The 26417-nt window shown below is 51.0% G+C and overlaps 1 protein-coding gene across 1 annotated transcript in view; it reads right to left on the bottom strand.

Moving 5' to 3' along the window:
- Positions 1-351: 351 nt before the first annotated feature.
- The window catches only part of GLDN (gliomedin), a 63712-nt gene continuing 37646 nt past the window's right edge, over positions 352-26417 (bottom strand). Inside the window, exons 3-10 of the mRNA XM_045812159.2 lie at positions 24544-24561; positions 24085-24192; positions 13186-13323; positions 10915-11043; positions 8172-8255; positions 7948-8073; positions 6795-6945; positions 352-4222 (exon numbers count right to left, since the gene is read on the bottom strand). Of these exons, the coding sequence (XP_045668115.2) occupies positions 3745-4222; positions 6795-6945; positions 7948-8073; positions 8172-8255; positions 10915-11043; positions 13186-13323; positions 24085-24192; positions 24544-24561 (1232 nt within the window). The 3' untranslated portion in view covers positions 352-3744. The remainder of the gene's footprint in view (positions 4223-6794; positions 6946-7947; positions 8074-8171; positions 8256-10914; positions 11044-13185; positions 13324-24084; positions 24193-24543; positions 24562-26417) is intronic.

Raw genomic sequence — 26417 nt, 5'->3', positions numbered from 1 at the left:
AGTTTTATCATAAATTTATTTTAGAACTAAGAACCCTTTTTTGCTTAGTGCTGGTATGAAGTGTCAACTACCTAATCGAACAGGCCAGCGGACAGAAACCATGATGCCGGCTGTGGTCCCGACCCCTCTCTGCAGCCCCTGAATCAGGCTGTGAGAACAACAGGGTCACTCTGATTCTCCGCAGATATGAACTATAAAAGTAACAACAATCATTTCTCCAGAATTGTACAATTTTCACAGCATTTCTCATTTCACATAGAAAAATGCAAGGAGGTAAGAATACTGTTAGACATTTTACGGATGAAACGGAGGCGCCGAGGGATGAAGATACCTGCCCCAATCCACACAAAGTCAATTTTTAAAAATCTGTCCTTTTTTATTTTTAGGCCAAAAGGTGATCCTCTTTTCAAGTTGCTTTGCCTATGCCAATAAGTTAGCAGATCTTCATTGCATTTATATAGTTGCAATTATAGTTTTACAGCTTTCATGTTTTCCTATAAAGAACACACAGTCCATAGCAATGACTTTTCAGTTTTCAGAAGGAGTTAGCAAATTGCAGGAGTTTCAACAGAGGAGCAACCAATGTCATTCTTCAACAGTATTGTTTTTGGTGGTTACCTTCTCCTTTTAAATGTGACATGTAAATTAACAGGAGAGAAAAAACAGAATACACTTGTTTCAACACCTGATTGTATTCAGCAGGGATTATTTTACTGACTAACGTCAAATAAATGACAACCAAAAAAGATCCATTCACCATGATTCACTCATTGCTCAGAACGGTTCAGATCTGTGGTCACAGCCTGGAAGTCATGGTTTTGAATAGCGCCCTCCACCGGTCACAGCAGCGGACTGAACACTGAAAAGCCCCGTCACGTACTTCCCCAGATGGTTTGACATCAAATAGTCACAGCCTACATGTCGTCTTGCACTTGGGAAAGGACTCCTGGCTCTTCAAGCATCGTAGGGTCTCATTTGACCCTTCACTTTACAACCTTGAAGGTAATAGGACTATGGTGGCAGGGTGGGGGGGGCGCGAAGCAAAGACCAGAACACCTCATTTTAAAACTTTCACCCCAGATCTGTTTCTCTGTCCTAACACCTGTGCTTAGTGATACACTGAGACCCTAACTGCACGGCTTCAACAGGGCACGTTATCAGTTTGAGAGGAAAATGCTTTGAAATAGGGTCCGGCCTACAGTTGAGGTTGGGAGGACGGTGTTATTTACTTTCCAGGGGAAAGCTATCTGCTTTAGATTAAAGAAGAATTGGAGCATTCTCTGCTTTGATTCTGACATCAGAAGTGCAGATATTTGGAAAGTGCTCTAAAACAACTTTGATTATAAATGACAGTGTAAACTTCTAAAATGATATCTTGGCTTTGAAACATTAGGTTGTATGTTCTTTTTTATCAGGGAGCCCAAACTTTTTTTTTTTTTTAATAGAGTAGTGCTTGCAGGCAAGATTGAGTAAAATCTTAATTCTTGAAGTTTTCCAAATCTTAAAAAAATCTCTCCTCCATGAAGACAGACTTTCAACCATATTATAACATTACACATTATACCTCAGTCAGACTCCGTTGTCCTGGTAGTACTCTGCCATGGGAAAAATAAAATCCCAGAATGAGCTTTTCTAGAAGTATTATGATTCCATCCCCACAATTAAGGGAGCCAGGATAGCTCAGATATCAAGACGGAGGTTTCTAAAAAATTTGCTCTAAAAGGAGTACTACTAAGTCAATAACCTTTTTTGGTTGCTACCAGATATACAATTAGTATTGTATATGTTACTATTACTAATATACTATTACTATGAAACTATATTCATATCCAGGTCCCCTGTGTCCAGAAACAGCAATGCATATATTTAAATACTTTAAAAGAAGACTAGTATTCATTAGATATATTGATCTTAAACATGAATCTGAAAAGTATTTTTTTTTCAAAGCTATGCTGACATGACTACAATCAGTCTGATAGAAAAGTGGAGAAAAAGTTTCAAATATTGGCTATTTTGAGAATACAGCAACAGTCCCCAGTAGCTGCCTAAGTGTTTTTAGGGGTTAGGGGGATTTAAATATTCAAATCTGTATGGCCCCTAATTTTTAAAATGCTTCTATTAATAAGGCATGAAGCCAGAACGCAGGGCCACTGAGTATGAATGGGAACTCACGGGGAAAAACGCCCGAGGGCATTGCTCTCCTCCCACACACACATGAATTCAGTGAAGGCAAATGGATGAAAAATCCCTAGGTCCCCTTTCTGGCTGTAAGACCCCAGTAATTTTCCAGATTCCGCTCTCCTCTTAGCAGCCCTGCCTGGACCCCAGGCTGCAGAATGTCTAAAGAACAGATATGGCAGAAAATATATACTTAAGGGCATTCAGGTGCAAGTTAAGCTGGATTTTTCTCCTGGCGTCCAAGGGGACCCCATCACATCCTGTAAACCTATATTAGGGAAAGAACAGTTTAGGAACTGCTTTGGGGAGGGCCGCTTCATTTTATGCTGTTCTCACCCTTCCCCTCGACCAAACACCCAAACCATATAAATCGTTCCTTCTTAGTGTGGAACCAAACAAAACATAATAAACTGCCCCTGGTGAATAAGCCTTCCAACAGTCAGGTTCACTTTATATCCTAGCTCAGGGGTCGGCAAGCTTTGGCTGTAAAGGGCTAGAGGGTAAGGGTTTTAGGGCCTTTGCGGGCCCCTACTCGACTCTTTTGCAACGACTCAGTTCTGCTATTGGACAGCAAAAGTAGTCAGAAACTAGGATACGTGCGCAAATGGGTGTAACTGTGTCCCAGTACAACTTACAGGAACCAGCAGTGGGCATGCTTGGCCTCAGGGCCATAGTCTGTCCGTCCCCGCTCTAGGTAATAGCCACATACGGTGCCTCTCCCGCAAACTGCCAAGGGCTTCCCGTGGTCTAGCCGGGTTCATGCCTACTTACACAATATTTACTTCTCTGAGCGCAGAGGCGTCGCTGGGGAAGAAGCCGCCAGGGTGACCCAAGGAGTCGGCGTTTATCCACAGCTGCAAATCAGCACTATCAGAGATGGATGGGAGCCTGCAAGGGCCTGTGTCTGTTTCACTAGCAAAGCCGAGCATGCGGCTGTGCCTGGCTTTTGCTAATCCTGGAGCAGCAATCAGGAGCTGAGGATAATGGTCATTCTGGTGCTGGGGTGGCAGGTGTGGAGGCAGAGAAAGGTGATAAAAAAAGGGCACTCTGGTCCCTCCGCAGCCTGAAAGGGTCCATGAGGCTTCCCAAGGCACTGAAAACAAGTCAGTGCTCAGGAATTCACTGCTCAGCTAATTGGGCTTAGAAACGCGGAGGTACATTTGCTCAGCACGTGGCCAAACGCCCCAAAACCAAAACCAAATGTATAACAGTCGTGACAGCAGCAACAGCCAAGAACCACAGTTTCCCACAGGTAGAGGGATTCTTGCCAGTCCTCTTCGCCAGCCCTTTCATATTACCGGTCAGGAAAACAAGGCCCGAAGAGGGAGGGGTAACTCGCCCAGCTAGTCTGTGGAGAAACCACCCAATCTCAGCCATTTTGGCTTTGTCTTTGCTATTTTCTCCTCAGGAATCTGAACTTCAAGGGGGTTCCCTGACCATATCAACACTCATATCATGAGATTATGACAGCCGAGTACCTGGTTACCCTAAAGACAAGTTTTATGTTGGGGATTAAATGATGCCAGAGAACATCTGGAAGTTTCTGAGGGGAACAGGTGCCTCTCCTCACTGGTTTAATGGAGATGACAAAAACTGCACAGGGTAAAGCATTAAATGGCCATCTTCCCACGAATATAAATGCTGGTCTCTCATATTGTATGATAACATGGCAAGAACAGACTGGGAAGTTCTTAAATCAAAGTTAGCATTGATCTGTTTCCCTCCTAACAAATCAAAAGCAAATGTTATCCTCATATCTTTGGTGTCTGTGACATAAAGGACCCCCCGGGCAATGAAGGCGTTGCCGGCCTTGGCTCTGGGGTACGTGGTATTGACGTGCTGTCCCACCGAGAATGTCCTCTCATCCAACGGGGCGACAAGAATGCTCGAGCCGTCCACACTTGAAGCATAGATAATCCAAAGCCCCTTTTCATCCACAGCTATATTGAAGTACGTCTTGGAATTTGCAAAGAGGTATTTTCGATCAAAATACAGGGCATTTTCAAGCTTCAGAGTTTGGGAGGTTTCCTGGCCAAAATCAAATCTGAAATGTGGAAAAAGGCAGATATGAGTCAGCGTTTCTGTGGACAAGGGTGGTTTTGTTCGTGACTATCCTCTGTTAAACTGGGTGGGGCCTGGGACTCTGCATTTCTAAGTTCTAGGTCTTGCCCATACTAGTGGTCTACCCACAAGGCTCTGTGCATCAAGGATGTCAAGGACGGTCGCTACATGTGAGTGGCCGCCTGCGAGCCACGTGACCCTGGAAACGTTCCTTACCCTCATGACTCCTCAGGTGTTTGCTAACCTCCTGAAATGCCCTACGATTCTTAGACCTGCAGGCGGCCTTAAAAATGATCTAGTCCAGTCTTTGCATTATACAAATGAGAAAGGAGAGGTGACTGGCCCGGGAACGTAAGTAGCCAGAGTTTGAATTTAAGTTTTCTAACTGCAAGTTTGCGGGTTCTTCCTCTACCCCTGCTGGAGTTGTTTTTTTTTTTTTTTTTAAAGATTTTATTTATTTATTTGACAGAGACAGAGACAGCCAGCGAGAGGGGGAACACAAGCAGGGGGAGTGGGAGAGGAAGAAGCAGGCTCATACCGGAGGAGCCTGATGTGGGGCTCGATCCCATAACGCCGGGATCACGCCCTGAGCCGAAGGCAGACGCTTAACCGCTGTGCCACCCAGGCGCCCCCCTGCTGGAGTTTTTAAGATGAACATGTCACAGCAGTCTAAATGAAGCGGGAAATCGCCCGCCGAGAAGAGATGTAGCAAAGTCAGTGTGGTGAAGTCAATGTTCTCATCAGGAAAGTGATTCGGTAACTTGACCTGCGGCGTGGACTCCCCCTGCCCTCAGCTCCTGGAGGCTGTCTGCTTATGCAGACTCCACGCCCAGACCAGATCAAAAAAGCTGATAGTGATCCAAAGGTTACCTAACTCCAGGAATGAAAATTCGGAAACGTTAGGCTAAAAGAAAAGAAGAACACAAGAGGGTGCCATTGAGCAGCAGAAGAAACGGGGACAGTGGGACTGTGGCTGGAGCCTCACAAGCTGGAGGCCAATTAGGAAACCCTGGAGCAAGCGTGAGAAGAAGCCAGAGGCAAGCGAGGGCTGGAGAAGAGCCCGCCTGCCCAGCTCAGCTCACGGGCTTCTCCGAATGCCTGGAGGTCAGGACTGCCAGTGCTCTGGTATCGGTGCCTGGCGGCTGCGTTTCTCAAAAAAGCACACCTCCTTCGCAGGAGAAACGGGGTCTAATTCCAGCCTGCCCCCTGCCCCGCCACCTGCGGCTGGCGGAGAGCAGGGCTGCAGGACAGTCCTAAGCAGCACATCACACGGGCTAAGCTTCGTTTGAAGCCACTCTTTCTTGGAGTGGCTGATCCTCTTTCTGGGGCTCATTCACCCCAGAACTCCCTCACCACCCTCACCCCTAGGTAAACACAGCCCGGGGGCAACAAGGAGGAGAAACACATGAGGAGAAAGGGCACAGGAAGGAGTGCGTCTGGGGAGTGCTGGCTTCTACATAGGAGGGGGGTTGGTTGCTGTTTTCTGTTAGCACAAGACTCTCCAAATGAGGCAGACAGGGAGATGTTGCAATGATGGGGGGGCCGGGAAAGGGGGGGATGCTTCCAGCCCCAACTAACGTGTGTCCCCAGCCTAACCCACACTCCAATGCCAACAAGGTTGTTGTGGCTGGGCCTCATCGAGGGGAGGGGGGAAGGTGGGAGAAGAGGGACCCAGTTTTCCCCCAGATCCTTATCTCTTGTTTGGAATGACTAGGACCATAGCTTTCATCATACTGGCATTATTTCAGATCGGACTCCCGCTGGAGGGCTGCAGGGGCCCTGGTCCATCCTCTCATTTTTACTGGGGACCTGCAGACCACAGGAGGTGGCGTCTTGTCCAAGGCCACGGAGTGAGTAGGCAAAGCTGGAACCTGACCGAGTTCGCTGCTTTCCTGATTTGCCCAAGATGACCTGCTTCTGTCTCTAAAACCCAGAACTTGATGTCTTCTTCAGCCACAAAGACAGAATTTAGCAGTTCTTTTGGGGAGCCAGGAAGACTTGGCTCAGTCTACCCAGATGGCCACCTCCCTCCCCTCTGGGGGAGCGAAGGGGAGGAGAGGTGGCCTGGCCAGGGCTCCATCGGGATGACAGATCAATCTAAACACGAAGGTGCCCGACTTTGCCCTGTCTTCAGTCTTCAGTCTTCAGTGATCTGAGCTGCGACATGAAATTCTTCACACCCCAAGTTTTTCAGAATACAAGTGATGCCTTCCTGACAGGGGAGTGCTAGGTTCTGCCTGCCTCTTTTTTCAAAAGATAAGAAAGCTGCAGCCCTTATTACTCCAGATCTACTTCTCTCTGGTTCTGACCCTACTCCTGGTGTCCCCACCAGCAGCATGCAGACCCCAGGCCGGGGCTGGGTCATGGGGCTCACTCACTGTGTCCTGTGGTTCATTCAGTCAGCAAACCCTGACCGACCCCTGTGTGCCAGGCTCTGGGGCAGAAAGATGAAGGAACCATGGTCCCTACCCTTAGGCAGCTCTCAGATAACGAAAGCACCACACAGGTGCTGTCTGGGATGCGTGAGGAGGGCATCTGTGGCCTGAACGCCTCACCTCACTATGGTGTTGGAGCCTCCTTTGTGGTAGTAGAGCGAGTTGTTGTGAACGGCATGCCCGCAGCCATGGAAATAATACGGCAGGTGCACGAGTGTGTAACTGCCATTCAGCAGTGAGGGCTGGTCTTTGAACTCCTTCACCCTGATGCCTGCAGGGGAGAAGCCAGGGAAAGGCACAGGAGTTAGTCGGGAGGGAGTTTAAAGGACGAAAGTTGAGAGCGAAGTGTCTTGCAAGGGTCCGTGTCCACGTTGGAGTCTCAGACTCCCAGATACAAAGGCCAGTTCTCTTCTCTGGATTCCTGAACCGTCCTTCAAAGGTAGAAGCCACAGAGTTGGCTTTGCCCCTCCCAGGACAACTGTATGGCTCCCTCCCAGACCACTCTGGATTGTTTATAACCTCTTCTATCAGACTGACAGAGGCTTGTCCTGGGAACAGCGAACCCTTGGCGCTTCTGCGATCCCCTCTGCCTGCTCCTGCCACTGCTAACTGAGTGTTCCTCTTTCCTTCTGAGCCAGAGTCCTTCTCAGATGCTAAGCTGGGCCGTCACTGAGCCCTGATGAGATGAAGCAGTGTCTCAGCAATCGCTCTGACCAGTGAGTGTGGCCAGACCCCTTCTGGAACGAGGCTACTGCTACCACCGCTGGCCATCCCTGACCACGTCTCTCTGGGACCGTGCAATCAGAGTCATGCTTCAAGGCAGTATGCCTGCAAGCAGGCACTTCACCTTCTCCCTGGGCTCCCTGTCCAACAGATCTCTAAGAAAAATGGCCAAAAGTGCCCTCCTTCAAGAAAGATGGACAGTGCACAAGAATTTGACATTTCTTCCATGTTATGGTTTGGGGCTTATAAGGCTGTCGTCATAATGCTATTTGTTTCCTTCTGGATCCTTTGCCTAAAACTGGATAAGCTACACTGGGAGCACCCTGGTCCTGCCCCAGTGACCTGAACTGCAAGGCTCATCCCCAGTGAGAAATCCCCAACTGAGAAAAAATGTGCTGCCCATGCATTCGTGCTTTGGAAACAAAGAGCAGTTCTGTGACACCGGTCGGCAGGTGTTTCAGACACACAGACATAGAAAGAGCCTGCAGGCAGGCACCCGATGGAGGGCACAGCCCCCGCACAGATCTGCCTCCTTGCCAAGGGAAGGTACCTGAGAAGTGTTCAGTCACCCAGATCCGCTCATCACTCTTGTGCGCAGACTCTCTTATCCACGTTCCAAATGTCTCTTTAACTTTCAGGACTTGGGTTGGACTTCCGATGGAAGCGATCATGGATTCTACCAAAGGAAGAGAAAGGAAAATCACTCATCTACCAGCTAGGACTTTAAGGCATCCAATTTCTGAATTTCAAAACAAGACGCTTTGCTCCATGTACCTGCTGGTGGAGAATGGTGATCCCCGACCTTCTCATCAGCTTTTCCAACCAAGGTGCCATCGTTCGGTGTAACGCATGTCTCACCTACAACGACGACAGCAATCAGAGCGCGTGCAGGCACTGCGGTGAGAGTCCTGTAACTTCCTAACGGGCGCTTTCCCCACTTCACTCCAGGCTCTAGTCCTATAAGCGTCCCTTACAATAGGCCCACCGCATTTTTGGTTGCTTGCTTATAAGCAACAAGTCAAATACTTCCAATTCCCCCCACCCCACTCCACCCTCACCCTCCGCTTGGGGAGTTCCCAGCAAGCTTTCCATAATCACAGTTGCTAAAATAATGCAATCCCAAGAGAATGTCAGTCAAAGGGAAAAAGTGGCCTGTTCAAGCCCTCAGCATTCTGGGGTGGGGGAGGGGAGAGCCGTACTGACACTTTCCTGGCCCCTCTGGCCAGGTGGTATCGCTATCATGGATTGCATTTTCCTGGAAGGATTTATACCTTCAGGGAAGCTGATGGGACCTCATGACAGGGTGGCCCCCTTTATCTTGTCTTCCTGGACTGCCAAAGGGAGGAACCACAGAGGAAGAAGGAGCCCGGAGATGTCTGAGCTCCCCTCCACCATTTCCCACTCGCGTCTGCTTGAAGGTCGGTGGGACATGCAGGTCCTCAACAGGTGGCTGATTCACAGTTAGTTTGAGGCTATCCCTCATCCTACCTGGGTTGCAATTGTTCCCTTTAACAGATGGGCTTAATTCAGACCTTTGGCGAAGAGGTGTCCAGGGTTGGCAGAAGCAGGACAGAAGGGAGGAAGCCAGCCAGTGTGAAGACAGAGGGAGTGGACTGGGGAGAAGGACCTGGTCTGGGGCAGGATGGGGCAAATCAAGCTTTCTGGACTTCAGCCCACTTGCCTAGACCAATTCTGAGAGGTTCAAATCACCTGCTAGTTAGGAGCTAGGGGCACCTCCATTGTTCCAAGGGAAGCTCACAGGTTTCTTTATCAGTAAAATAAAGGGCAGGACCCCCTGTACTCTAAGCTTCTTTCTAAAAGCGGGATGAGCCTGTGTTTCCCTGAAGTCCTCCTGTCCCCTGCTGAGAGCAGTCCTGGGGACAGTGTTATCACTCCCCCACATGCAATCCTGCTGCCTCTGAGTTTCATCTGGAGTTTCTGTTAAGGAACGTGGGTTTTGCGCAGGAAAGGGACAGAGAGACCCTCCTGTTCTTAGTCTGAAGAAAAGGCTCTCATTAATTCATGTTGTACCAACCTGCTTCTAAATCTGCGGGGGCAGGTGGGGGCTTAAAGAAATGGAATTGGAGGAGGAGAGAAGGCCACGTTCAGATGCAGGATGCCTGGCAACCGAGCACTCATTTCTAGAAGGCAGCGTGGAAGATTACGGCCTCTCATTTCAAGCAGTTTTCACAACCCTGAGGCCCAGCCCCTGCTGACCAGCCTCTTAGTCGGAGGGCGAGGCAGGGGCGGGTCCTTCTGCAAGCACCCGTGTGCTGGCTGACACAGCCTATGGCAAACTGGGACTCTGCAAACGCTCAGCTCAGACTCCCCTCCCTTCTCCCGGGCGAAGGTTCCCGCTTGGGTCATTGTGGGAGGGCAGCTCAGCAAAGAGCTGGCGCTAAAGGAGGGGGTGGTGCTGAGCGCCGGGCAGAATCATAATCAGGCTCCACTGACTGGGGGGTGGGGGGTGACATCTTTGAGAGCACAGATTCGCCCACTCTGACTGCTGAGTGTGCCCCCCACACTGTCTTCCCAAAAGAAGAGGGCACTAAACAGAACGAAAGAGCATTTAGGGAAGTGGCCGTGAAATCCACAGCAAGAGTGGAAGAAACTCCAGGCAGGCTCCTCCTCTCTGTTTGCCACTGAAGTCATGGCATCAAGTTGTGCCTTCTCATGGCCTCAGCAGGTGAGTAGGTCCCAGGTCACCTCCCTGGGGAGAAGTTCTAGCATCACCTTAGAAGTATTTCTCGTTACGATGGCCCTTCATTTGTAATTAGCTTTCAGTCCCATGGCCACCTCTGTCACCAATTGGCCCACAAACAAGTCCTCCTGGCCTTCCAGAGATCAGGCGTCCCTTGCCCTTGGTTGGCTTAGTCTCAAAGTGTGAATTTCCATCTCTGAAAGGAAGATGCTCGAAGAGCAGAGCTTTAGAGGCAGGCAGGCGTGAATCCCAGCTCTGTCACCTACTGACTGAGTGCCCTTGGGCAAGCTACAGGGCTCCTTGGCGTTTCAGTTGGGATCTGTAGGTTGGTGGCACTATCGATTCCCATATTGTGGCACCGCTGGGAGCCTCCAACAAACTAAGCACTTAGCACCGTACCCCGCACATGGTTAGCACGCAGAGCTTAGCGGTGGTGAGCGCAGAACCGTAGTACTGTGTCTCGCCGGCATCAGCCAAGCCCTTCATGCTCCCAGAGCAAATGGCTTAGCCTTTGAGACTGTTTCAGGGGAGAGGGATGGTGGGTTTGGCAAGGAAGAGGAATAGTTGGGATAAACGGGGGGGGGGGGGGGAGGTAGGGAGGGGAGGGTATGGGAGGCCCAGTTCTAAACCTGCTACAATTTCTCACCCCCAGGGCAGAGTGCTCAAGCAGCCCACCAGCCTGGAGCAAGGGGGATCTCTCACTTTAGGCAAAATCTCCACCCTCTGTTTAAAAAATCTGGTTGCAAAGCCTGGGTGAAGCCTGAGAGTTTGGGATCATTAGCCAAAGAGGTGGGTTTCCTGGGAGGGGCTGGTGACCTGCACACTGGCCATTGAGCATGTTTGGCTGCCGAGGGCCTTTAGGTCTTCTGCTTCCGGGTGGTCCTGGAGGACCTGGAGGGCCCGGGGGTCCGGCGGGGCCAGGCGGGCCTTGGTCACCTTTGGCACCTGGTGAGAGAGAAGGGGGTGGGGAGAGAGATTGGTTCAAGAACCATAAAGAGAGATGGGTTTCTCCCAGGGTAAAGGAGAATGAGCAGCTCCAGGGAGGATGGCTGGGCTCCCCCTTCCCAGACCTGACTGCATTCTAGCGCTCGTCCGCGCAAAGTTGAGGAAGCACCCACAGCCGGCGCTGCGTTCCAACTCTGTGCTGGGAACCGTGCTAAGAATTTTACAAATCTCCTCCCCGTTGTTCTCCCCACCCATTCTGTGAGATGGTGCTAGTAGCCCTTCAGTGGCCTGAGTCTTGGGGAAGTTCAGTGCTTTGCCCAAGCTCACAGCTGGGAACAGGGCTGGAACTCAACCTCAGGTGTGTCTCGCGACAAAGCTCATGCTTATTTCTCTGGCCATGTGGAAGGATCTCAACCTTGACTGCTTACTAGAGTCACCTAAGGAGCTGTAATACGATGCTAATGCTGGGATCCCACCAGAACAATTAGATCAAAATGGTGGGGAGACTGGTCGTCTGGATTTTTGAAAGCCTCCTCAGGGGAGCCTGCCCAGCCTGTGACCTTGGGCAGGCAGCTGAACCCTCTGAGCCTGTTTCTTCCTTTCCAGACTGAGTCTCATCCTCCCTGTCTTGCCCTGTGAGGAGCCACTGAGGTCACTGGCGTGAGTGCACTCACTTTCGATGGCCAGTGTGCATGGGTACAGTCCTTTGCAGGTGCTCCTGTCTGGACCCATCATGGATGCCATGAGGCTGGACCATTTAGCCCTTTGGTTTTACCCTCCTGTCCTAAGCTGACTGGTGATCTCAGGTCTTACTAGCTGCCTCTTCTTGGCCAGACCAAATAAGCCTTTCCAGTCTCTCTAAAATGGGCAAGCCAGGGTCACAGAGGCTAGCGGCAGGTCCAAGCCCACTCTGAAAGGGGCAGAGATCTGGCGGCAGGGCAGACATGAGCCATCCTCATATGCCTCGTTTGCTGTCTGGCCAGGGGACACTCAGCTCTGCCCAGTGTCTGGAACTGGGATAAACTCAGGGCGGTTGCTTTTCTGCATAGCTTGTGGGCAGCCCTCACTTGCTAGGTACTGTAGGAGAGTGTGGTATCTGGCATGTGCGGATTCCCATATAACCGAAGTGGAACATGATCTCATATTTTCACAGTATATTCACCTATATTTGATCCTGTCAAATCCCTTCTTAAATTTTCTGTATTTTGCATAGCAACCTCCCTGTTTAAGAAACAAAACGTGCGAAACATAATTTGAGCTTTGGGCTTAGCACGGTACCTGGCAAACAGTAGGTGCTCAACACATTTTGAGTGGCTAGATGGGCGACTGCTCCAAGGTCCTTGCTCTTGACTTATCATCCTAGCTTCTTCAGGACAGATGTCCTGTCTCACTCACTCTCATCTTCATAGTCCCAGCTACTAGCAAAGTCTTGACTTCATAAATGGTGTTCTTTGACATTCACAAATATTTATTGAATACATAAGGAGAGTTATGTTTTTATGATATACGTCCTCTGAAGTACTGTGGTTATAAAGTTCTTCTGCCTCTTCCTCCTCCATGACCATCAGCTGTCACCTACTCTTTCCACCATGTCTTTCTGTGGTTTGCTGTGCCTCTCCCCCCCTCACCCCTCCCAGGTGCCCACTGTCTGCTCTGAACCTGGGCTGGAAACCAGAAAAAGGAGATCAGTAACCCATGTCTGCTCCAATTCCATGTCACAAGGCTTAGGATAAAGATCTGAAGATGACCCTACCCGGACTGTGAAGAAAATGCCTGAGATTTCTGTCACTTGTCCCCGGAAGTATCTTAAGTTGCTTGCTTACTTGTCTTGTTCTAGATTGTGCTAGACTTAAGAGATATTTGAAAAAAGGAAGTCCCCTTCATCCTCATTCAATCTAACCATGATGTTGAGACTGGAGTTATCTAAACTACTTATGCTTAGATCTCAGATTTGGTCTCACCAACATTGGGATAACATGCATGGTTTTCTCCTTTTTGAAAGCACCTAACTCTAAAACATGCCGCAAAGCAGATGGGCACAGAGAGCAGGTAAGGACAGAAGACCCAAGCAGCCTTTCTGCTAAAAACCAGGCTGGGTTCTGGGCCTGTTCATCTGAGAGAGCCCGAGTGCCAGCTGCTTACCTGTGGGGACCACATCATTGGACACGTCCCCTTTGTCTCCTTTGTCACCCTTTGGCCCTGCTGGGCCCTCATTTCCAGTCAAGCCCAGCTCACCAGGGTCTCCCTTCTCCCCTGGAGTTCCTGTGGCTCCAGGCAGCCCTAAGGGGAGGAAAATGATTTATTAGCCTGTAATGCAAGAAATTCTGGTATACCACGTTGTAATATTGTACGTTGTCCTTTTAGGGTGAACAACCAAATACGTAACATTTGTGACCATTTGAGGACAGCAGCATGATATAAACTCATTAAAGACTAGTATTCCCAGGTGGTTCTTCTGAATATTTTAGGGACCTTTGGCTGGCCCAACAGGTTGGAGAGAGGAATGAACCAGAAAAGGGGCAATCACAGCAAGAACAGAAGGAAGGTAAGGCCTGATCCGAAGTCTGCCACCCCGGGAGGACGGAGCGCGCAGAGGGGTCTGTGCGGCGCCCTGAAGGGTGGGTGTTGTCCGCTGCCTTCTGGGTCCCTTGCTCACAACATATGGGGTGGTGGGCCGCTCAGTCATCCTAACTCTCATTGTAGGGAAGCTGCAGCTCAGGCTTGCAGTGCTCATCACTGAGGCCACCAAGTGAGCAGCAGAGATCTGATTCCGTGCTCTCTGTGCATTCCAGTGCAAAATGTTCTTCATCAAAAGAGCACAATGGGGGGCGCCTGGGTGGCACAGTCGTTAAGCGTCTGCCTTCTGCTCAGGGCGTGATCCCAGCGTTCCGGGATCGAGCCCCACATCTGGCTCCTCCACTAGGAGCCTGCTTCTTCCTCTCCCACTCCCCCTGCTTGTGTTCCCTCCCTCGCTGGCTGTCTCTCTCTATCAAATAAATAAATAAAATCTTAAAAAAAAAAGGAGCACAATGGGTAAAGTTGCTGTAGCACAGCGTTAAGGGGGATGGTGATAGTGCAAACAAAATCCGCAGCGGGCGGACTGTCTGCCTCTGTTCCCGGGGAGCCATAACTGCAGGGATGGCAGACCTGCCCCTCTCGGCTAGACACGGGCAAGAGTCTGGGCAATGGTCCCTCTCAGCAGGGATCATGGACCGCACAGCATTCTGATCTCTGGGAGGAAGGAAGCAAACTAGGTGCATGATACGATTGCTCTGGTCCCTGCTGGCAGGTAGTTTCCAGACAGCAGCAAAGGGAGTGGTGCCCGAATAGAGCCTCGCAATTTCCCCGAGGTGAGGAGACAAGAACCAGAGTCTGGGAAGGTAGAGGGGGCTAGGTTTCATGAGACAGAAGGAGGTTGTAAAGACGGAGCTCTGGAGAACTTCAGAGGGCTCTCCTTGGGTCTGCAGGGTGCATCTCTGCAAGGCAGAGCAAGAACAAATAGGAAGTTCCCTGTACAACTCCCCGTGCTTGCCCAGGGAAAGGGCTTCATTCCCACCAGTCAAAGCAGAGAGATCTCAGAAAATGATAGGACGATATTGGGTAAAGTTCTTGGAACTCTTGTCTCAGTACTGAGGCTAAATTAGCCCAAGAGTCAATGCTGCTGTGGGTCCATTATAACTAAGGCTAAAAACCAGCTTCAGAAGTATGAAGCAGAGCTGGAAGCGGCTTTGCTGCCAGAATGGAGTCCACGATTTGAATCGTTCAGTGAATGTCATGTAGCCCATTAACAATTTAAGAAAGAAAAGGATCGTATCCTCTCAGCAGATGCACAAAAGGCATTTGTAAAATGTAACACCCATTCTTAATAAAAATTCTCATCAAGGAAAAAAATAGAAAGAAACCTCCTCAATCTGAAAAAGGGCCTCTCTAAAAATGCCTATTGCTAACCTCATCCTTAGTGATGAAAGGCTAACTGATTTCTCCCTAAGAACAGGAACAAGGCAAGGGCATCAATACTCATTTCTTTTATTTCACACAATACCAGAGGTCCCAGCTAGTGCAATAAAGAAAAAAAGAAAGAAAGAAAGAAAGAAAGAAAGAAAGAAAGAAAGAAAGAAAGAATGGAAAGGATGGGGCTCCTGGGTGGCACAGCGGTTAAGCGTCTGCCTTCGGCTCAGGGCGTGATCCCTGCGTTATGGGATCGAGCCCCACATCAGGCTCCTCCGCTGTGAGCCTGCTTCTTCCTCTCCCACTCCCCCTGCTTGTGTTCCCTCTCTCGCTGGCTGTCTCTCTCTCTGTCGAATAAATAAATAAATTCTTAAAAAAAAAAAAAGATTGGAAAGGATGGATTCAAATCATCTTTATTTGCAGATAGCCAATTGTTTTGTAGAAAATCTCATGGAACCTATAAAAAAGCTACTAGATCTTCTCAGCACCCAGGGACCCTGGGGCCCTGAGAAGGAAAGGGATTGCCTAATATCAGGCAGAGGTATTGCCAGATATGAATCTATTAACACAGTCCCCTATCTGCAGGGCCCACATGCTCATTTTCACAACAGCTTCCTGGAGATACTGCTCAAAGTGACAGATTTCAGGCAACAGGGAAGAACCAGAGGCATGTTTTAGTGCAAACAGACCTTTAGTTCCTCTCAACCTCTATAACCAAGAGGGCTTAAGATCCAACCATTTTCTTTTCTAATTACCCTGCCGGTCCCGGAGATCCCCTCTTTTTTTTTTTTTTTTTTAGACTATTTATTTATTTATTTATTTATTTATTTATTTATTTATTTATTTATTTAAGAGAGACAAGAGGGGCAGAGGGGGACAGAGAGGAAGAGGGAAAGAATCTCAAGCAGATTCTGCAGTGAGCATGGAGCCCAAAGCGGGGCTCGATTTCACAACCCTGAGATCATGACCTGAGCTGAAACCAAGAGTCAGATGCTTATTGGACTGAGCCACTCAGGGGCCCACCCCCACCCCATGTTCCTTCTTATAGGCTCTGGCTAAGTGACCGCCCACAGCCCCTCTCTTACGCTCATCAGCTTGGCTGGTCCCCACTCTCCAGTTGTCCTCCCTCCAGATAAACACTCCAGATTTTAAGATTTGCACCCACCGCATCCCCACTTCCTACCAACCCCACAAGATTCCAAAATTCCTGTTCCAAGAGAATCCGAGAATTCGGGATTGGAAGGCACCTTGGAGGTCATTCAGATTAACCTCCCGTGGCAGCCTAGAAGCCTCTCTACACTACCTGATTGGCTCTTCTCAAGCCCTGTCCGCAGTGGGGAGGTTAACACATCCCATCATAGATCGTACTGGAAACCCTGTACTGCCCTCAAAGGCGATATTCCCCCAAACCTACATCTGCAGCCCTTAGCACCTTTCCTTTATGCCGGGGAAGTGATACACACTCCATATGGCATTTGCTCTTCCAAGTTCAAGGGACCCTGCGCGGACCACCCCCAGGAGGACGGCAATGAGCTCAGGAACCTTCAAGTGCCGGTCACTGTTAGACGACGCAGGGCACAAAGGCGTGTTCGCTGGACTTCAGCCAACCACAGAAACCGCATCTTCGTGAAAGCCCTGACCTGCAGCCGCTGCGGGCGCTTAGAGCCCGGGCTTCCCGCCGCTGCCCTTGGCCGCGCCGGGTGGACGTGCCGCGCGGCTGGAGGGGCTGGGGACACGGCGGGAGAGGCCGTGCACAGGAGCAGGGGCAGCCCCTCCGTGGCGGGCGCGTGCTCGGCGTGGACTCGGTCACGCAGACGGCAAACCGCGCGTGCGGGGAGGGCCAGGCTTCCCTCGCAGCGGCCCCAGGTCACCCTTGCCCACGGTCGCGAGGACAGCTTGCTGGAAAGTGGCGCATCCCTCAAGAAGAGCCCTTAATCAGGGGCCTCTGCCTAGGAAGACGTCCTTTTGTGGGGATTTTAAACAGGCAATCGGGCACATTATCCGAAGGACACAAGAGGCGAGAACGTTGCCATAGAGCCGCTCCGCGCGATGCGCCGGGGAGAACTGACACCTTCTACAGGTTTCACAGGACCCAGATTGCGCCGCGCTCAGGGAAAGGGGGTCTTCTAGTTCCTTTGGGGTCTTCTCTTTCAGGCGTCTATTCTAGTCACAAAGAGCCTCTGCATCAGCATCCGATTTCCCCTCCATTCCTCCCTCGTGTGCCTTTGCTTTCTCCAGGAGGCCGTGTGTGAGACCGGAAAGCGTTCATTCCGGGAGGCGGCTGTGGTCCTGCCGCCCCCACAGGGGTGACACTCTGCCGCTAAAGATATTAAAGACCTTTGCTGAAGAATGGATTTTGACTCTGAGCGGGGCGCGCATGATCGTTTTCTCCTCTTCTGTTAAGGAAGGGTGAGGGTGTTCTGTCTCCATAGAGTCTTTCTCTCATGACAGGTGCCTCCGACAGTTTCCTCTCGTCCCACCTTGGCCGTGCCCTGGCCCTCTGGCCCCCTGGCCCCCTGGCCGTGGCACGTCGGAGGTACAGCACCGCCTAATCCCACTCACCGCCGGAGGTCCCGCGGGGGGGCACTTTTTCCCCTGGCCTGACTCAGCGGCGCTGGGCAGCGCTGTTACACTGTGCGCATCCTGGCCCCCCGCACAGTACGTCCCCCGTGAGTCCCGGCAGGCTTCGAGTCAGCGCATTCTGCAGAGAAGAAAGGCCGGATTCTGCTCCTCTGCCTCATGTGCTAGGAGTGGCTCTCTGCTATTTTCCTTCCCCAGGGGCGCCCACTCAAAACAAACTGTCTCACCAGCTTTAGAGTTGGGGGTTGCGTGATGTTGCTGGGGTCAGCTTCGGCATCCTCGCGGCAGGGGGTGAGGGAGGATGGCTTATTTTTGACGGAACCATCTGTCACTGACGGAGGCAGGGCTGCGAAAGGGGGCCAGGGGGTGTCATAAAAAACCCGGTCCCAAGATGGGGATGAATAAAGAGGAGGGCATTTATTTCTGTTGCATGAGGATTCGATTTTTAAAGAAGGCGATGCAGTATTAACTCTTAGTGAGGAAGCGAGAGACAGATGGGGAAAAAAGCAAATGCTTGGTTTTGAGGCAATGGAATGTCAAACTTCATAGAAGATGCCAGTTGCAAAACCGACCATATTTAAGTCTCTTTAGTTCTTCTCTCCACATCTAAGTTGATGTTTTCAAATGAATACAGGCATTTCAACTTACATTTCCCTCTGGGTTAAAATCAAGTTTTGGAAACAATAGCTAACACCAATAGGGCACTCACTACGTGTCAGGCCCTATTCCAAGCTCTATATAACTTTCTCATTTAATCTTCTAGATGGCCTTATGAGGTTGATACTACTATTGTTCCCATTTTACAGATGAGGAAACTGGCACAGAGTGATTAAGTAACTTGCCCAAGGGCACACAGCTACCACCGGCAGAGCCAGGACCCAAACCATGCTATCAGACGCTGGCTGCAAGCTATTCCACTGTTGTTCTCAGCACTGCTAAGGTCAGAAACCGAGGGTTATCTCCGGTACTTCAGTCTCCTGGAAACAGTGGTTAGGCTAGAGCTCTATACTCTGGTTTCATCAGATTCTTCATCTCCTCAAGAGCCCACAGGGGCTCCCTGTGGGCTCCTGCAGACATGCATCTGGCCAGGGTCCCCTCCGGCGTCCAGGGGCAGTCTCACTAACAGTCCCTCCAGGCTAGGCCTTTCTCTTCTCCCCCTGCAACGCCCTCCACGGCTCCCCTCTGATTATTTCTAAGATGCTGATCACACTTCTCTCTCTTGTCCCTTACCCTTAGCCCTACTATACAACCCATCTTCTACACAGGGCCCTATTTGTCCATTATGTGACCAGGGAAGTTCTGCATTCTCTTCTAGCTGTAAGATACGGCTTCTCTTTCACTGGACGGGAAGCCCTCACAGACAGAAAGTACACTCTATGCGTCTCATTCACACACACACGCGTGCATTCTTCATTCGTTAATTATTTAGTGAGCCTCACCTGGGCCTGGGGAGAGCTGAGCCAAATAATAGAATATATAAGACATGGTCGCTCCTTCCTGGACAAGCACTAGAGCAGAACTATTTAAAAATTAGAAACCATGTTAGAGTTGTGGGAACCCGACCTCCTCACTCTACAGATGGGACCAAGGCTCGATGGTGAAGTGACCCATCCAAGGCCTCAGAGCCGGTGGGGGACCGAGGCAGGTGCTCCCGGAACTCCTTCCACTGCCCTCCTCTGCCTGGAGAGCAGGGAATAAGAGGCACAACATCCACTCCGCCCACCTGCCAGGCTATTCCTCACTGAGCTGCATACTCTTGCTCACGTTGTGCAGGCGTCTCTGAAGGGCTGGGGGCCTCCCAGCCTTCCCCGTAAGACTCAGTGTCAGGCTCAGGCTGGAGGGGTCCTCTGCCCTACGTCCTGCAGGAATTAATGGCACTAGCTCCCAAGGCCAGGCCTCCTTCCCGTCCGCTCCTGCTCTGTGGCACCTCTGGGGCCGCGGCTGTCACAGCTGGGGGCCGGGCCCTCCAGCCTGGAAGCTCAGTGTATAAGAGCAGGGGTCCAGGAGTCAGAGACACCTCCTCCACTTCTGACCTTTGCGACAGTGGACAAGTTACATCCATTCGTGTCAACAGTGACTTTATTGTCCCTCTTGGCTGCGTGTTCCAGGCCCTGGAGTTTAGTTCAAAGCAAGATAGACATGGCTTGGCTGTCATGGACCTCCCATTCTCCCTAGGGAGTCAGACCACCAGCGCATATACAAGCAAACGCAAGGAGAGGGTTTCTGGGAAGGGATATGTGTTTTGACAGAACAGGGAATGTGACCATGTTGATGAGGCAGGGGCTAGACACAGAGGTGGGGGACGAATTTGAAGAGGGGTGACAGTAGAGCTGAGACCTGCACCAGGACTAGCTGCAGGAAGAGCAGGGAAAGAGTATTTCAGGCAGTGGGCACAGCAGTGCAAAGGTCCTGGGGCAAGGGTGGGCTTGGCCTGTTTGAGAAACAGAAAGATAGGGCTTCTTCATCTGGAAAAAATATGGCCAACAAAAATATCCATCTCCTTAAGGTTGTTTTCAAGAGCAAATGAGATAAGTATAGAGAGTCCATGGTAGCATGCCTGACAATAGATATTAGCTACTTGCATGCTATTGTTCAGAGGAGCACTGCTAGAGGGCATAGTCCAGCCTGAGTACTGTCTCTGTGGAACACAGGCTCTTTTTCCCATTTTTAGAAACAGTACTTGTTGTCCCCTCTTTCTGGAATGCACACCCACTCCTCCTCTCTCCCACCCCTGCCTGGCAAACCACCATGGATCCTGAAACTCCCAGCTGGAATCATGCTTCCTTCTCCACAGTCATGACCCTGGCCCAGCAGGTCACATCCTGTGTGAGACCCTGCAGTGCCTCCCTGGGAGCTAACCAGGAGACCCAGACTACTAGTCAGAAGGCTCTGGAAGGGCCTCCCTTCCCCAGCCACACCTGTCGGGCTTTTGTGGGTGCCATGCACTCCGCCTGGGCCGCCCTCTGCCCGCTCACATCCTTCAAGTCTGACCTCAGACTTTGCCTCCCCGACCGTCTCTGTACTGTATCTCTTAACCCCCTGCTCTCTCCTCCAAACGAGTAGCTCACATTGTGATTGCAGATGTATTTGATTATCGACTGTTAAATTCTGCATTCCCACCAAAGATGGAAAGTTCCAGAATAGGGGTTGCCTCTGTTTTGTTCCCCCACTGGCGCTGGGAACCTGTTCAATAAATATTTGCTGACAGATGTTCCCACCCTCTCCTGGTATTCTTGCTACTCAGGGCCGTTCTTGGCCTCCTTTGCTGGCTCATCCCCCTCCTACTTGGTCATTAGACGTTGCTTCTCAGGGCTCAACCCAGGCCCTTCTCTCCGTTAGCTCCCTCCAAAAGTGACGGTGCCCATGCCCACATGCCCACTGGCCCCCTCACGTATACTCTAGCCCCAGGGTCTCCTCTGACCGTAGACCTGACTGCATCTCCAAGGCCCCCCTGACATCCCTCCTGGACGTTTCAAGGCACCTTAAACTCAGCACACGCCATGCTGAGCCACACTTGTTTCCCTGAACCTGAGTTGATATGGGGCTCCTCTCCTCGGGACAGAGCAGTCATCAGGGACAGAGATCTCAGAGTCGGTCTTGGGGTCCCCCTCCTCTTCCGCCTCAAATCCACCCACCCCAGGTACTGCTGATTTCCCCCCAGAATATCACTCAACTCCACCACATTCTCCGTCCCCGGGCCTGCCATCCCTTCGACGTGCACGCTTAGTAGCTTCTGAACTGTCTCCCTCCTTCTGTCCTTGCTCTCCTCGGGTGCTCTCCACGCAGCAGCCACAGTGTTATTTTGGAAAAGCAGACCTGACCTTGTCACTCTCTCCTACCTGAGACCCGTCAGTGGCTTCTCAGTGCTCTCCGAACAGAGCCCGGGCCCCCTGACCAGCTCTCATCTCTCCTCCCTGCAAGAACACTGAGTGCCAGGCAGGGTGTGCACCCATCGTAGGGCAAAGGAAGGAAGCAGAGGAAGAAAAGCACAGCTCCAGGGCTTTGGCCGGGTGACCGGGCCCTCACGCTGGAGCTCAGGGTCCAGGTCAGAACCGAAGCTGGCCCATGGTGGAGCTGTGCTTTCAACAACCTCTCCATAGAGCCAGGCTTGTCAGACAATCTTTGTGTTTGTACCTCTAGGATGGTGTTAGTCCCCCCTTCCCCTGGCCTGCGGCAAGGACAACTGCCTGGGCCCTTAGTGACTCAAGTTCTCTGCTTAACCCTAGTGGAGGCTTCTTGTTCTCATGCTGCTGACTCCTGAGGCTTCCTGCGCTGGGAGACTGCAGCAGAGGACGGTCTGTGTCCTTGCTGGAGGTCCTGTGGCATCTCCAGGAGACCAAGGATTTGGTCTCCCTCCCCTGACAAATGGATCCTGACCCCTCTCACTGCTCCACCACGGCCCCCCTGCCCTCCCTCGGCACAGGTGCAGGGGGATCCTTTCCTGGTGAGGCAGGGCAGCTCTCTGTGTGGCTGCCAATGCTCCCAGGTCCCTCCGAGTAACAACCACAGTTCTTATGATGCCAGGGCCAAGCTGACTTGGCTGCTGTCTCTCTGGCTTCGACTCCACCACATTCGCTTTGCATCCCCCCTGTCCGGCCGCTCTGGCCGCCTTGGTGTTCCTCAGACCCTGTGGGCACTCTGGACTCACACTCTGCTGGAGCCCCCTCCCCCGATAGCCCGCGGCTCCCTGTCTCCCTCCAGGTGTTTGCTCAAAGGCCTCCGGAATCCGCAGTCACCCTCATTGCCACCCCTGCCGCATACACACACTGGTCATTCCCTCTCTCCACGCCGCGTTTTCTCTTTAGCGCTTAGCACCGCATAACAGATGATTCTTTCTACTTACTGAGCTCGTTCATTGTCAATCTGCCCAGACTGGAATGGGGGTTTCACAAAGGTAGGGATTTTGTCAGCCTTTTCATTTCTGCATCTCTAGCACCTAGAACAGTTCCTGCCACATAAATAGGTCTTACAGGGATGAATGAACTTTTTCTGTCCTGGCTTCCCTGGGTCGTGGGCTACATATCAAGCACACGTCTTCAAAGCCAGGGATCTGTAAGCTTTTCGAAAGTCACCCCTTTCCCACCTGCTCCATACCCATGCTAGCTAGCATGGTGGTTTCCTCCCCCTCATAGACGGCTCTCAGAATATTCATTGCTGAATCCTCAGAAAAGGACTGGATTACATCTCTGGGGCCTTTCTGGGATAAACCAAATGTCTGCACACTGAGGGCCATCATTATTCAATGCCCATGCTCATTTATAATTATGATTATTATCTAATGTGGAAGGATCCGTTTCTGCTCCATAATTAAAGCTAGCCTTGTGAGGACTGAGCTGACTGTGACCGTGTGGACCCATCTTCACAGAGGCTGCCCCGGGAAACAGGAGCATGTCGGCTTGGCCAAGCGGCAGAGCCACTTAACAACTTTCTCTCTTTCCACTGGTTCTCACTTAAAGTGCTTCTAAGAGCAGAGGTGATGGGAGAGGGTACTGTGCCATTTGGAAGAATGTTCTAGTAATTATTCTAGCCCAGAGCCTGTCTAGGTGAGTTGGTGCCGCAGAGCTAAGAGGCTGGAAATAAACAAGATGGTTTGGTCGAGTCGGTAGGGTCTGCAGTAGCTCAGAGCCAGGCCTTCTGGAAGCCTCCTGGGGAGTCTCTCTGCCCCCTGCACTGACGCCTCCACTGTGCCACATGCTGGCTCTTGCCAGCTACATCTTCTAGGCCTGCTCCATGGACGCCCCAGAATTGGTGCTCAGAGCCCCTCAGAACTTGCCTACCCCGTCCTACAGCCTCCTGCCAGGCTCTGCACGAGCCCCTGCTTCTCACTGCTCCCTGGACACGTCTGACACTGATGTTTCCAGGGCTTTGCTCGTGGCAATGCTGCCCCTCACTGCAGAGCAGTGGAACCTCTTCGGAGACACCAGCCACAACGGTGTCATCATCCTGTGATGCCAGGACAGCAGACGCCGGCCGCCGGGACCACATGATCAGAGTGCCAGCCTAAGGGGGGCCCAGACGCTACCCTGCTACCCAAATGGTTTAGCTACTCCTCTAGCTGAGAACACCTAGGAGCCAGTATCGATCAGCTGATTTTCAGTCAAACACAAGGATTTGCTGGGCAGGAGGAGGCAGTGAGAGGACAGCACAGGACTTGAGCCTCAAAAGAACTTGGGGCGTCAGCACACACGGCCGTTACACAGCCCCTGGAGCATCCCTCCCCAGGGCTGCTTGCACTGGCCCATCCCATCCCTCCGTCTGCTTCCAAAGTAAGCAGAAGAGCGGGAATCAGTTCCCAGGGAGGCCGCTATCCAGGGAGATGTAAACCTTTGTCAGGGTTTCACCCAAAAGCATGCCCTTGGCACCTCAGCACACAGTGGCTTCCTGGCGAGAGTTAGAGCAGTCCTGCAGGCAAAGAGGAAACACTTTCTCCCCACTACATCCTGCTTGGGCCCATCCGAAAAGCAATAATTGAGATAAGCAACAAGAGAATTAACTAGAAAGTTGCCAAAATACCCATTTTTCCTCTTTTTCCAGTTGCTCCTTTTTCTCCTTTTGGGCCCTGGGGACCAGGATGTCCATCTGATCCATTGTGTCCTGGTAACCCACCAATTCCAGGAGGTCCTGCGTCGAAACATGGGAAACAAGCACATTTTAAAAAACTGTCACTGAACTTAACATGATTTGCTTTAGCCAAATGGATAGGCATCAATGCCTTTTCCAGATCTTTTCCCGCCTCTTCTCTTCTTTTTCCACCTTTGCTGCACCCCCGCTCCCAATGCAGTGACAGATGGGGAATGGTAATGGCAGGTTCTCAAGTGCGAGGGGACAGGAGAGCTTATGATTTGGGTAGAGACAAGGAGGGGGACACACTCCAGATTCTTCCCCCTTTCCCACCTCAGTCCCTCTGAGTGATCCTGGGGAACTAGCCCCCCACAACCTCCCCAGGAAGTAAGGAAATCCATGGGCTCTTACCTGGTGGGCCAGGTGGTCCTACAACAGAAAAAGAAATTTAGATGATAAAGCATGGCTGGAAGGAAGTGAAGCTAGCATCACAACCCCCAAATCAAAGAGCACCTACCCCGTCTTAGTAAGTACTAACCATCTACTGGCCCTAAGCAATCACTCCATGCCTTTTATTTAGAACCCAGCACGTTCACTCAAAAGATCCTTAAAAGCAATTCAACACTTTGCCAATCAAAATCACTTCTGCTTAGGTTTCAGTGGATTAAGAATAATTTCTGAGTGGGCTTCACCATAGATTCATAAATCAGTCATCTCTCAACATTCAGCTTTACTAAATGAGGCTTGGTTAGAACGCAGGAGGGCGCTAGTGCAGCCCGGGCCCAGGTAAGCATCGGGAATTGGTCGTGCTGTCATTGCAGGACTGAGGTCTGGCTGTCGTGAGAAAGCAGTCCCAAGAGCTCTCATTCAGCCGAGGTGTCTCCTGCAGGCCACCCAGGGCGACTGAGAGCAGGAGCTGATTCTCAGGTCCCTATTCTGTTGCACAAAAGGCCTGAGAACAATTGACAGCCCAGATCGGGTAACAAACACCTTGCTTAGTGTGTAATTACCCAAGGATCTAAGGGGTTCAGATGAACCATTTACACAGAATCTTGCAAAACAATTTTGCTTCCACAAATAGGAGAGTCTCATTGTCAATTATTTTGTTTAAGCACTCAGACAAGCCAATGGGTTTATAACATGTGCGGCTGAGGTCCTTCTGTTTCTCCAGAACATATATGATGATTACCCATATTGGAGTAGAAAGGTCTTTCTACAAATCCAAGTCTGTGACTTTTCAGAAGACCACCATTTAGTAAGCACTTACTGTGTGTACCACGCAGCAGCAATCTTGGTCCCTGTGTCTCTGGTGTTTACAATCTAGCTAGACAAGGAAGACACCCTGAAACCACAATGAAACATGAAGGAGAAAGCTACAGAGAAGCAGCCCCTCCAAAGGGTACTGGGGTGGTCTGGTACTCGGCCGTCTGAGAAGATGTCCAGAGAGGGTGAGCCTTCAGCTGTGGCCCTGACACAGCCACAGGGGTGAGGGCTGGGCAGCTCAGGTCGGGGGACCAGCAGGAGCAAAGGCACAGGGGTGGGAACTTCCATGATTCAGGGTGAGAGAAAGGAGGAAGATTGGCCAAGCGGGCATGTGTAGAGATGAGGCTGAGTCAGCACTCGGCAGGGTGGGTGTGGGGCAGCGGCATTTGAATGCCAAGAGGAGAGGTGTAGGTGGTGTCTGCCAGGCAGTGGGGAGCTACAGTAGGTCTTAAGTGGGGGCTGACACCGTGAATCAGTGTTTTTGAGATCCTCTCTGTAGATAGAAGTTGAATACAATCAGGGAACAAGATGAGAGAGAGAAAGAGAGGTGGGATGGGGAGAAAACACCCAGAGGATCTTTGTAGTTAAAATGAGGGGCAAGGTTGTGGACAAATTGGTTGGTAACTATAGAGTTGTAGGGAAAACTAGAAATTCAAGAGGTATTTCAGCAGAAGAATGAGCAGGGCTCCATATCTGATTGGGTAGGGGCAAGAGAGGAGGACTCTTGGATGATGGGGAACCGAGGATATGGATGGAAGGAGACATGAGGACTCTTGGAAGAAGTGTATGAACGTATACTTTCTATACATGCAGTTCCAATTTGAGCAAAAATGATTTGATGAAAATGGTACCACATTTTCCAGGGTCAGTGTAGCCTGTGGCTGCACGACTTTACCACCAGATGGCGCGTTGTGTGTACAGACACGTAAGGAGGTGATGGGAACAGTGGACAGACGGCCGAAGAAATCAATCATCATTCCTGACTACAGATGGAACCATATTCAGATGTGCAGATTGGTAGA

The sequence above is a fragment of the Ursus americanus genome, chromosome 36 (genome assembly GCF_024610735.1).
Source record: "Ursus americanus isolate L20-20 chromosome 36, mUrsAme1.1.p, whole genome shotgun sequence".
NCBI lineage: Eukaryota > Metazoa > Chordata > Mammalia > Carnivora > Ursidae > Ursus > Ursus americanus.
This window is presented reverse-complemented; position numbering and strand designations above follow the sequence as displayed.